The sequence below is a fragment of the Enoplosus armatus genome, chromosome 17 (genome assembly GCF_043641665.1).
Source record: "Enoplosus armatus isolate fEnoArm2 chromosome 17, fEnoArm2.hap1, whole genome shotgun sequence".
NCBI lineage: Eukaryota > Metazoa > Chordata > Actinopteri > Centrarchiformes > Enoplosidae > Enoplosus > Enoplosus armatus.
This window is the reverse complement of record NC_092196.1, coordinates 18376745-18389201: the sequence shown is the minus strand read 5'-3', so window position 1 is coordinate 18389201 and position 12457 is coordinate 18376745. Positions and strand designations below refer to the sequence as shown.

The following is a 12457-nucleotide window of genomic DNA, read 5'->3' as shown; positions in this document are numbered from 1 at the left end:
CACACACATGCACACACATACAATCAATACAAATCACTGCAGAGCCTTGGCATACATGCAATATGATAAGCTATTGTGTGGTTTGCTGTATTTGCCAGAGAAGAGATTAAGACGTATACTGTGCAGGGTCTGAGCTAGTGTGCTGTCTTTCTGTATCGCTCTCTCTCAGCACCTTTACCCTCTTCCTTATTTCCACTGATTTTTTTTCCCCAACCTACGAGGTGCTGATGGAGCCCAAGTAGCAGCAACAAACACTCCCTTATCTGAAGCACAGCACCTCCATTACCTCCTTACTTTGTCTTTTAATTGCCTGTAGGGGAACACAGTCTTTGTAAATCTCTGCCCAGAATACACTGTAATGTGACAATATTTATTTTTTCTATGCCATGAGCATTATCACCTATTAATCATTCTTCCCATTCACGCTGTCATCATCTGATTCCCATGACAAATGAACTGTCTGCAGACATTTCTTCTGAGGGAGTCCTATGATTAGCGCACAACTCCTCTATCTCTCAGACTTGTTATTGCTGCTTTCCTCTTGTCGCTCTGCTCTTGATGTTTGTCATGAAAAGGATGGAAAAAAACCCCATCCTTAGCTTTATTCTGGTTAAGTGTCATCTGGGTCTATTTAGAAAGCGGTGAGGCTGTTAGCAGTGCTGCCAGTGTTGTCATGTTTTCTTAAATTGATTCCCTGTGATTACTTGGCATTCATGGTGCTCTTTAAGGGACAGCATACAAGAAAAAGCACTTGGTAAATTGTGCTTTAGATATGCTGTGAAACAAAGCCCGAATGATGACACATGCAGAGAAACACACATGCGTGCGAAAATCTGTGTATACGCCCTCACTCACTCATATAGAGTATAATTAATTGCCAGGAAGTCTCAGGTAATTTAAATTGCAAATCAGTGCAGCCTTGTTCTCCCAACTTTTGTGATTAATATTTTATTGTTTTACTGAGCGAAAATGCCACCAGTGTTTTTCATCAGATACAAATAGTACAAAAGAAGAAAAGAGGGGAACTGGATTGAGGAAGATCAGATGCAGTGGTTATCTCTAAACATTAATTAAGTCGTGTCTGGGTCTGGAGCTGTGGAGGTCGCCTCACCTGTCTCCAATCCACTCACAAAGACAGAGGTCTCTCTCCCTGTTCACCCATTCTCTCATTTCTCGCTCTGCGCTCTCGGTCTGATACTCAGTTTCTGCCAAGTTTTCTCAGGTCCTGAACTTCTCTTTCAATCAGCCACTAATTAAGCAGCGGAGTGGAAGGCTTTCTTTGGCAGGCGATCGGGGGGGACGTGCAGGTTGAGTGAGAAAAGCCAGATCCTGAGACCTTGTGGTATGAAGTGTGTGGAGAAGAACTTGAGAGGAGCAAAGGATGAAACCAGTGGAAATGAGAGATTTAGGCAGCAGAGAAACGAAGCTTTGAAACCAAACTGTCGTGTGTTCCTTTTTATTTATTTTTTTTCAACAAGATTTTTAATCCCATGAGACTGCTAGTGTAGAAAAGGACCAAAAATTAGACAAAAATAATGAGGAAGTTTCCCTTTGAGAGGGGGGAATGTGGCCATTGCAGCATTTAGAATGAAAAAACTCCTGAATGCAGGTTCTTACAAAAAACAACTATGACCTTTCTTAGCCAGCCTTTTCTTTTGAAAGTACTGTGTGACCTTGTGTGTGTGTGTTTGTGTGAGTACAAACTGGCAGCTTGAGATGAAAGTCTTAAGTCTTGCACTTCACTTAGAGCCACGGTGGACGGGTGCAGCCTGGCTGGAATCAGATGGTTGGCACAGCGCTCTGCTCCTCTCAAAGCAAAACAAAGACGAAACCACGCGCAGACAAAGGAAGGCTTCCCCCAGTGAAGCAGAGCGGGCGCTGCTGCTGTGCTTTGAATGCTGAAGCCTCCTTTTGAAACAAATGAATTCAGAGCCCTTACGTCCTACTTACTAGGAAATACTGCTCAATTAGACTAACTATTCATTAAGGAATTGCAGTGACACACACAAACACAGACACATACACACCAGCACTCACACAAGGTCACATCTTTTCATAGTAATGTTCTTCACTGGTTTAAAGAATTATTTTAATGACTGTGTCTGTGTCCCTACAGGGTGCCCGTAGCTATTTTGGAGTCTGGACATCCTCCTCTAGTGGATTCGTCTCTCTGCAGCTCACCGTACGGCAGGTGTTGTTAAAGAGACGGCCACCTTGACTGATTATTGGCCCTTCCCTTCCTTACACGCCTCATACGACCTCACCCCACACCTGGCTGGTGCTCCGGCCCCATTCAGGTCATCTCTGCGTCAAGGCTGGCAATGTCCAGAGTCCCAAGCCCCCCTTCCCCGGTGGAAATGTCCAGCGGTCCTGTGGCTGAGAGCTGGTGTTATACTCAGGTGAGGAGGGACCTTTTGTAGTTGCTTTAATTCCAAGACTCCATGCAATTTCAATTTCATGTCTATAAACCTATAAATAGTTTATTTTGTTGTAAATCTGAATTTACCAGACCTCTGTAGCCGCTCCTCATCTCTGCTTGAGGCTAGTGGCTCGAGGCTACATTAGCCACTGCTAGCATATCACACCCGAATCTCCGACTGAACTGTCAGCCGTCGGGTTGCATTGTGGGTAATGAAGGCACTAGATTTTGACAAGGGAGATGAAAGCGTTGATTTTGATCCTTTATATAAAAAAAAGCCTGTCCTTTGTGAGTCCGAGGTGCAATGCTAAATCAGTGCAGCACTCTTCGAAGGGGTGATCACTGATTGACTGATAGATGTGTTATCTAACTCATACTGTGTCTGAAAGCAACACAACTGTGTTTTTTGTTTTCCTCAGCATGAGACAGGAGCACGTTGCTGCACGGAGAGCATAACAAACACATTTTTTTGCATAATGTTAAATTGGGCTAACTGTGAGTAAGACAGCCATCGAATAGAGTTTGAAATTGCTTTAGTAAAAATAAAACTTTTTGGTGCCCACTTTTGCTTCGTGGATGTGGGTGCTGCATGTGACTGGTCAGTGAGCAGTTGAATGGAATAAATCATGTCTGGATTTTTCCAGTTCTGATTCAATATTACAAGCGTAATTTATTTCCCTTGGTGTAATGTTCGGTGTTTTCTTTGTTTAAAGGTCACCTATACTGTGAAATTGTGTATGTTTCAGTCATTGCTGTGCAGGATTTGCTAGTTCAGACATCACTTTCCTGTTAAGAGCCAAGCTAGATAAAGTATGTCATTGATGATCTGTTTTTTTCATCTCCTCCTTGTCCTTGCAAAATTGTTTTGTTTTTTCTTTTGCTGCTTTTACAATATCCTTTCTTCTTTCCCTTCGTTTGTTGTCAGTGTTTATTAAGATGAAAGGCAGTTTTGATGTGCGGTTTTGAAGTCCAGGCTGACCAAACACCACTTACCCATATCGAATAGATAAATATATAAATAAAGAGATCTGGTTTCAGCCCTTACTGTGTCTTTTTTGCGCAGATCAAAGTGGTGAAGTTCTCCTACATGTGGACCATCAACAACTTCAGCTTCTGTCGCGAGGAGATGGGAGAGGTCATCAAAAGCTCCACTTTCTCCTCTGGAGCCAACGACAAACTCAAATGGTTGGTGAAGGCTGGTCGTTGTAGCTATCTATATTGAAACATTCGTGCTCTGAGAGAGTTGTTGGAGAAAATGTCCTCGGAGCGGTAGAACATTGTTTTCAAGATGAAATCTGTCAGCATCCAGTTGGATGCTTCAGTGGTATCTAGTCTGCATTATCACTGATGTTTACTTACACATGTGTTTGGAATAATCATTTTTGTAGCACTTTGTCATGCTTGACTTCAGATAAATCTGGCTGGGGTGAGGAACTTCTGGGCTGCCTTACGCAGCCTGATTGCGAGCTAGACTCAGATGGACTGATTGGTTGCTGGCAGAATTGATGAGAACTTCAGCTTATGACAACAAATTAGATCCACATAATACACAGTAGGCTAGACTCAAGATACACTTGGAAGAGTTTTGGTATTGGGTAGTGTTTCATGTTCACAGAAGAGCTTCCAGAGAGCAGGGAAACAGATTCTGTATCTCACATGGAAACATGGCCAGACATTTTATGAGGGGGCTGAAAGCAATGACTGTAGCCTTTGGTAAAATAACACTCAGCAGTGGGTCTGGGATCAGTAGGTTACCTACTTAAATTAGAAACAAATGGAGATTTGGCAATTTCAGAGAAATAGCTGGACTAATGCCATCAATCTTTGAAATCAGATTTGTGTTAACATAATCAAACAAAACTTCTTAAATAGAGAATGAAACTCACTGAAGCAAAAAAATGTCATCTCAAAAGTAAAACTTTATTCTCCCTCAAGAATTTGAGTTTTACTCTCTATTTAAGAAGTTTTGTTTGATTATATTAACACAAATCTGATTTCAAAGATGGATGGCATTAGTCCAGCCTTTCCTGTTTTTTTGTACGTGATATGTAAGCGTGATTATATTGACACAAATCTGATTCCATATTAGTCCACTTCCTCCTGGAAGTGCTTAACCAAGACTATCTACCAGCTTTTTCATCTTGTCTGAGTGAACGATTCTGACTGTTCTTCTCTAGCCCTCTGTATCATACCTCACTGTCAGTAACATTAATCCCTGTTTCTCCGATGCTTCATAGATGCTTGTTAGAGAAATGAGTGCTCTGCAGGTCAGCCCCACACCATTAGGCATTACAGCAACAAATTGTAACAATAACAATGATGAAAACACTTAAACTGATGAATTAATAAGAACCTGTCAAGAATGTAGGGTAGGTTATCTCCTCTAATACAGGAAAGAAATAACTACTGTGAATTGCAGTGAGCAATCTACTCAATTCAGTCATTCAGTCATTAGGAGTCATTTGATTAGACAAGTATTGGAGTTATTGGGCAATAGCCTACCCAATGAATTATACATTACAAAATATATGTAAAGATATTGATTTCTGTCTAGAGAGCTCCAGCACATAAAGATTGTTACTGTATTTCATAGAGTGTTTGTAAGATGTGTTTCCAGATGGTTCACGTGTTAGTAATAGTCCATATGGCCAGGGTAATGTGTTTCAAGTTACTGTCCTAAAACTACAAATTGTACAAAGCTTTGATCCTTTTGTGAAATTGCTCTATATAAACATAAAAAGACTATGACTCAGCTGTATCATTGATGTACTGAGCACAGAAAATCTTCTAAATGCTGTGTGTAAAATGTATTGCTCATATACCTGATGTATTTCTGTTTTGAAAGAAAGTGGATGCATTCTGCCTGGAACATTGACTCTACAGAAGATTTCGGAGTCTCTGCTTTCATTCTAAGTTCAGGAAGGTTAGCTAGAAAGCTGCATCCCTGGTCAGAAGTAGAGGCGGGTCAAATAATTGATGTTGTGTTGAGATCTCGGCTACGATACCATGTTTATACTTATACGGTTACATTGAAGAGGTAGAGATGTTTCCTTCTTTTCCTGTGCACGCTTGAACTGTGAAATATTATGCTTTTGGCAGTTAATCCTTTTTGCCAGTTTGTTGCTGTTTGATATTGAAATATTGGCAAATATGCATATGTTATGATGAAAATTGTTTTGCTTCTAGCTTTGTAAAGAAATGCCTTTTTAGAGCTGTATTTTCCACTTCACTTGAACAGATATCATGATATATCTGAGATGGTTTCATGCTATATACGCTAGCGTGTATTGCAGAATCACCTCTGCTGAGATATTATTGTTATGAAGGACAACATTTCATGATGTTATTATATCATGAACTACACTTTGACTTCCAGGCCGAGCCAGAAGTGAAGGGTTGTGGATGAAATCAGTAGGTCTGACTGTAAAGCCAAGGATGAACATGTGTAACAGTCTGGCTATTAATGAGTAGAAATGTATTTCAGAGTGTCATCAGTAATAGAGTAATGTTATTATTGCATACCAATGAATTGAAGCATCACATTACTCTTTAGTTCATCTGTCTGATCAGTATGTTTTTTCTTTTCCTGCCTCCAGGTGTTTGCGTGTGAACCCTAAAGGGCTGGATGAGGAGAGTAAAGACTATCTGTCACTTTACTTGCTCTTAGTCAACTGCCCAAAAAGTGAGGTGCGCGCCAAGTTTAAGTTTTCTATCCTCAATGCCAAAGGAGAGGAGACCAAAGCCATGGGTGAGTCTGACCCTAACCAGAAACAACTGGCCTGCACTCTGAAACACATCCGAGTCCTGATTTTCATTTTCTTTAACTGTCCACTTCAATACTTTTCTTAACTTGTCATTGGAAATAAGTTGGCGTTAAAAAAACTATTAGGCCCAACCTGCATAGAAGTCTATGTTCAGCAGAAAACTGAGGATATCTCAAAGTTTAAGAGGTTCAAAATTAAAAACTCCTGTCACACCTGTGTCTTTGGGGCACTGAAATTTGTAAATGTAGGCGGTGGGGAGTGTGTCTAATACTCCAAGTGTGTCTAATAATGTGAGGTATTGATAGCCATATGGGCTTGTGTAATCACTGCCGGTTGGATTCATTTCTAGTAAATATATAATTCAAAGTAGCGTGGGGCAATTTTGATTTTAATTAAAAAAGACCCAACCTTTTTAGAAGTCCTCGTCCGCCTCTCTCCCCGTTGATGAATTGGAAATGAATTTGCCTCCAATTCCTGCTTTTTTTTTTAATTAGGTTATGTTATGGGGAGGAAAAGCAAACTTGTGTGGAATTGAATTAGAGAGGGCCAGATGTGACCGCTTCCTGGTTATCAGGCTTTCTGGCTGCCTCTCTCTCCCTCCTAGTACCCTGCAGCATACTGTACAGGAAGCATGGAGGAGGGAAGATGGGGTGGGTGGGAGGCAGGGAGAGGAGGGAAGAGGTGGGAGACGGAAGTGTATTTGAATCGGAGGCGTATGCAGTGAAACTGTGTACAACCCCCTGCGGTGCAGGTTGTGTTGAAAGGGAAATCGTTTTTCCTGCTGAGAAACATTCCCCCATGTGAACCTGACAGCCCCACCCCCTCATGTGTACTTTCAGCCTCTCATTTGCTCACTCAGACCTATCTTTCACGTGATGTCACTTTCTTTTTCTTTTATTCTTTTTTAATTCCGCTTCTGCAGCGTAATGTTGAAATGCCACCTCTTAACACAGGCAGAAAAAAAAGGTGATTGTCCTTAAAGCTCTATCTCCTGGCCATAATACTGTGCGCTGGTGGCTATGTGGTATTGTGGACAGGATTTGCCTGTGGTATGAGTAATAAACAGACCTTTGAGGTGTTTGACTTCATTGCTGGCCATTTCGTGAGCACTGCTCCCCTAAATGACCCCACAAAAGCCTGAATGTGGGGAATACCGAGTGAAGTGAAGAGGATCTCATTTTCCTCTCCTCGTCTCTTTTTGGGTCTCAAGGGGCTTTCTGCTATAAATGGTGTGCTCTATGGTGCACACCCCATCCCATTCTTGCCATATGCCCTCCTCCAATCTTCCCGCAATCCCCCGAGGGAGACCTGGGCCCTCGACTTCGCTCGCCCTGTCACAGGAGAAAATTACCTAACTGCCAGCATATTTGTGAGTTTAGTGAGCACTCTGTCTAAGAATATGGCAGTAAAGATTGCTCTATCGGTTCTGGATCATTTAGAATCCAATTTAATCCAGGCCTCTAGGAAAAAAGGCCAAATAAAAACAAAGTGCCTTAATTAAGAAAGCTGGGTGGCTGTGGACTGTTTATGTGGCAGGTCACTGCTCAGTCTGCTTATACACTTTGTCCCTGTGGGGACAATTTTTAATACAATGCATATTAAGCCTGAGCACTTTAAACAGGAATAGTTAGGTAGAAGAATGAGTGGATAGTCAGTAAGGAAAGAAAAGTTTTGAAACTGTAGTAAGTAAACTGTATTGAAACATAACAGAGTAGCATTGTTATTGAAGGCACATGTCAAAATCCTACTGATGGAAATCCTCAGTGCTGAGCTGAACAGCTGAGGAGCTGAAGAAGTTTGTAGCTTTTGAATAAGGCAAACTCTCACTTACAAGCCATTCTCTGTCACTAATGCACTCACTGTTTAATTTCACCCAGACTCTGAGAAGGTATACATTTTGATTTGTGTTGATGTGCTGACTGGCGTGTGCATATTGGTGTGTGTCCAAGATCTGAAGGCTGCACTACGACGGCAGATTTTGACTGGAAAGCTTGACATTATCTGATGAAACACCACATCCGCATTAGCCCTTGAGCCCCCCACTAGAGAGTCTGTGTCTGGATCCTCTGATGGTCTGTACTTGCTAATGGAGATAGATTCAGGCAGCAGTGGCAGCCCACCACCCCCTCCCCACGCCGTACTCTCGGCTTGGCCACATCATTTCTCTCCCTGGCTTAATGTGCTGGTTCTCTCCTTTGAGGCTGTTGGGTGGGTTGTAACTTGTCTCTCGACACCCCCCTTCCCTCCTCCCTTCCCCTTTTTGCCAGAGAAAACATCTGCCCCCCTGCAGACTCCTGTTCTGACAGCTCGGAGAGGAGAGATGGAAAGTTCTCTTCCTCTGCCGCAAGCTGTTCTGTATTCAAATAGTCTCCTTGTTAAGTCTCCCCTACAGACAATGGTTTTGTTGTGTTGTAGCCAAAGGCTAAGTGAGCTTATGTGCGTATGAGTTGGCCGGAGAGTCTAGTTACAGCAGGTTTTTGGTGTGGGCCGCTTCTATATTCTGTAGCTGGAGAGTCAGTGTTTCTTTTTGGTTTCAGTTAATTGAAGCTCTGGATGTGGGCTTGTCAGTCTGTTGCCCTCAGTAACTGATGGAGGTGATCAGGTATTCTGTGTGGGCAAGTGGAGCACGGCTAATAGAGTAGGAGCCTATTGGTCAGTCTGTACATAATCAGATGGTATTGACATTGGTTGAAAGAATGTCAATAGGCATGTTTGTGCTGACACTAGCTTATAGAGCTCAATCTCCAATAGAGATTAGATTTTCTCCTCTGAAAGACTGTATGTCATGTTTATATGTGTATCTGTCTGCTTTATGCCAACCGATGTGATTCAGTGTGTTGAGGGAGCAAGCTTTTAAAGTAGATTTTGAAACTCTGTTACTAGTGAGATAAATATACAGTTAACTAGTAGACTAGTAGACTAGAGCTGCAACGATTAATCGATTATTTGATGGAAAGAAAATTAGTTGCCAACTATTTTGATTTTAATAATTTTTCAAGCAAAAATGTAAAACGTTTGCTGGTTCCTGCTTGTTAAATGTAAGGATTTGCTGCTTTTCTTTGTCGTTTATGTTAGTAAATGAAGAGTCTTGGGGTTTTGGGTTGTTGGTTGGTCAAAAGAAGCAATTTGAAGGCGTCACTTTGGGCTCTGGGAAATCGTGATGAGCAGTTCACAATTTTTTTTCATAGACTAAATGATTAATGTAATGGAAAAAGATGTGAGAATGGTCTGTTGGTGGTTGTGAGTAGTGGTTTGTGTACATTTTTGGGTACAGTTGATTGTGTGAAGGATAAGGCCAAAAGAGTGACTGACAGGAAGAGAGATATTGACTCTGGCTGCTGTGTCGGCTGTTATTTTTCTACATGCCAGCTCGTCTTCTGGCGACCTTCTCGTTCTGTGTGCCAACTGTGCCCCTGAGCCCCCCTGCCTGAATATGGATGCCCTGCTCACTTAAACACCATGGCATTGCTCCCGCTTTCCTCTTCTTCTCTCTGTTTCCGGCTCAGACCTCATTTTTCTCACCTTCCTCATCACCTTCAGTCTTTTTTTTGTCAGGGTGAGAAACTTCACTCTTCAATGCCAGTGTACTATCAAAGTGCATCGCAGCATGGTAAAGCCTTGAAACTCATCTCTGTTCTTTACTGAGTTGTACCCTTACACGTCTACATTGTAACTGTGATTTTTCATACAAATCCATAATAATTTCCCCCTGCCTTATTGAGATCTGTATGTCCTCACCACAATTGTGCTGTGACACTTCACACAATCTCCTGTCTGCACTCGTCAATCTCTCTTTCATACCAGTCTTCTTCATCCCTCACACTTTTCCCGTAGGATATCTCAGTTGCACCGACCCCCTCCACCACTGTCCAGCTCTTTTTGGTATTCTGGCAGAGTGGTTGCACTTCCGCCACCTTGGCCAGCTCACTGAAAGAGTGAGCGCCAGCGGTCTGACCTGCAGTTGATTCTCTGCCAGTGCAGGTTTCTGATGCCCCGCTAGAGATGGCAGCATGGCATTAGCTGAGCTCAGCACACACACCCTCATCATCGCTGCCCGCATGCATGTGCATATTCACACATACACACACACTGTCACGGGTAAGCACTGAAGAAGTCACACCTCCCCTACTCTGCTGGAGCTTCTTTCAGCATTCCCTCTCACCTCTCCTCACCTCTTCCTCTTGGCTTGCTTCCCCCCTCTCACTCTCCTGCCAACCTCTCTCCTCACACCCGAGTTTAGCTTTAGATACTGCCACTGGGGAAGTCCGCACTCATCACGGCTAGTCTTGTTTCATACCCAAATAACACAACTTCACAAGGAGATTCTGTGCCTTGGGACTTCATCTGGGTCTCTCATGCTAGGTCTTATCAAACATGTTTAAAGGACATGAAAGACGGGGTGAAAGTCAGCGGAGAAAGAGTTTCAGACCCTTGAGAGGGATCCAGGTAATAAGTCTATTGCTTTTCCTCTACCACAAACAGTACAGTGTGCTAAGGCCACAGAAGTTCGACTCTCTTTTAAAACCTGCTCAGCTTCAGTTGAGAAATCTTTGGTCTGAAAAACTCTGTCTTTTTTGGAAACACTGACACTCCCCCTCTATTACACAGCGGCAGAACAATGAATAAAGCAGAGTGCGAAGCGCACTTTGTGAAAAAGTGGAGTGCATAGATTTGTAATTTTTGTGCATTGGCTTACATGCATGCCTGTGTGTGTGTGTGTGTGTGTGTGTGTGTGTGTGTGTGTGTGTGTGTGTGTGTGTGTGTGTGTGTGTGTGTGTTTGCGTGGTGATTTCTGTCAGCTTCTTTGCGTACACAGTCTCTAGAGGCAGGGGATTACAGTGAAGGACCCCCTGCATGAGCAGTGGTGGGAATAACTGCATATGCACTGCACTCCTCCACCAATCCCCTCTTTGGCTGTCTGCTCCCTCAGATCCAAACAGGGGATTTGACACAGGATCTTACAGCAGCATTGACACTTCATCTTAGTGCTTCCCACTGTGATCTGTCAGCAGATCTCCTGTTGGGATCTCTACGCAAGAGTAGCCTGAAGAGAAATCTGTTTGAACTGCTGGGGCTAAACGCATGTAGTGTGCACATGTATGAACGTGTGAGGTGAGGACCTCTTGGTATGTGGTGGCTGTGTCGCCTTTTAACTGGAGTCATAAAGGATAAACTGGAGGCCTTAAAAGGTACTGAATAAATCAGCTAAAACATTTGTGTAGTGTCTTTTGGTGAACATTCAGGGCGGCATGTTTTCATTTCACATTGTTTTTATTTTCCATTTTAAAAGGCTCAAATAGTTCTTTCAACACATGATATTTCATGCTCTAGGGATATGATGACATTTACATTAAAATCATGTTGAAATCTGATGTTTCTTGCACAGCCTGCTAGGCGTGAGGTGCCTACCCTCTTAATATTTGCGTCCCACTCTAGGAGCTCCCTATTGGGTGTGCATGTATGCAATGATTTGCTTTCATGAACAAATGTTCATTTACATATATAGAGTTGATGTATGTAGACTGGGGGCACATCGCTTTTACACTTTGTCAGTGCAGCCATATGAGCCATATGAGCATCGGACAACCTCTTCTGGTTATTTTGTGATTGGATCTTCGTTGTGTTTTTAGTTAATTTGTTCCAGGATTGTGTTTCTGCTGTTTCACAACAAAATCCATTAATCCAAATGCAGGTTAACATCATCTCTATGATGACATCTGCCAAAGAAATGAAACAACTTGAATAATGAATTGGTTTCTTGTGATTCTTTTGTAGCTTAGGGTGCATTGTTCGATGCCATTTAACCCTTTACAGGACAGGATACATAATAACAGAGATACACAGCCTTAAGTTACTACCTTCATCAGGTGGTGAGGCATGTCTACCCTGATGGGAATAGACAAAGATATCTCCATACATTCTGAAATCCCAGAGCAGTGCCCAAGGAAGCATTTTCTTCTTATTAACAAAATGGCGAATGATGTAATTTGTCCAAAGGATGGTGTTACATGCCTCCAACAGAGCTCCAGTTACTTGCAGAATGTATGTGTTAGTGCCTTGCTTCCTTTCTATTGGCAATTAGCTTTAATTTGCTCTGATCTCTGTGGCAGTCATAGTCTGTCGTTATTATCTTTTGACCTTGTATGTGAACATTTGTGACTGTTAAGTGACTGTAGATAGCTGTGACCGCCCCCACAGTGTGACTATTGTACACACAAGAACTCCAGCACCTTTCCTGTGTCTTTGTAGTGCAACTGAGTGTTACAGAATCCTT

At 42.5% G+C, this 12457-nt stretch overlaps 1 protein-coding gene across 1 annotated transcript in view; it reads left to right on the top strand.

The window, feature by feature from the left end:
• The first annotated feature begins 2302 nt into the window (after nt 1–2302).
• spop (speckle type BTB/POZ protein) overlaps nt 2303–12457 on the top strand; it is a 34791-nt gene continuing 24636 nt past the window's right edge. Inside the window, exons 1-3 of the mRNA XM_070923370.1 lie at nt 2303–2399; nt 3483–3604; nt 6016–6167. Of these exons, the coding sequence (XP_070779471.1) occupies nt 2322–2399; nt 3483–3604; nt 6016–6167 (352 nt within the window). The 5' untranslated portion in view covers nt 2303–2321. The remainder of the gene's footprint in view (nt 2400–3482; nt 3605–6015; nt 6168–12457) is intronic.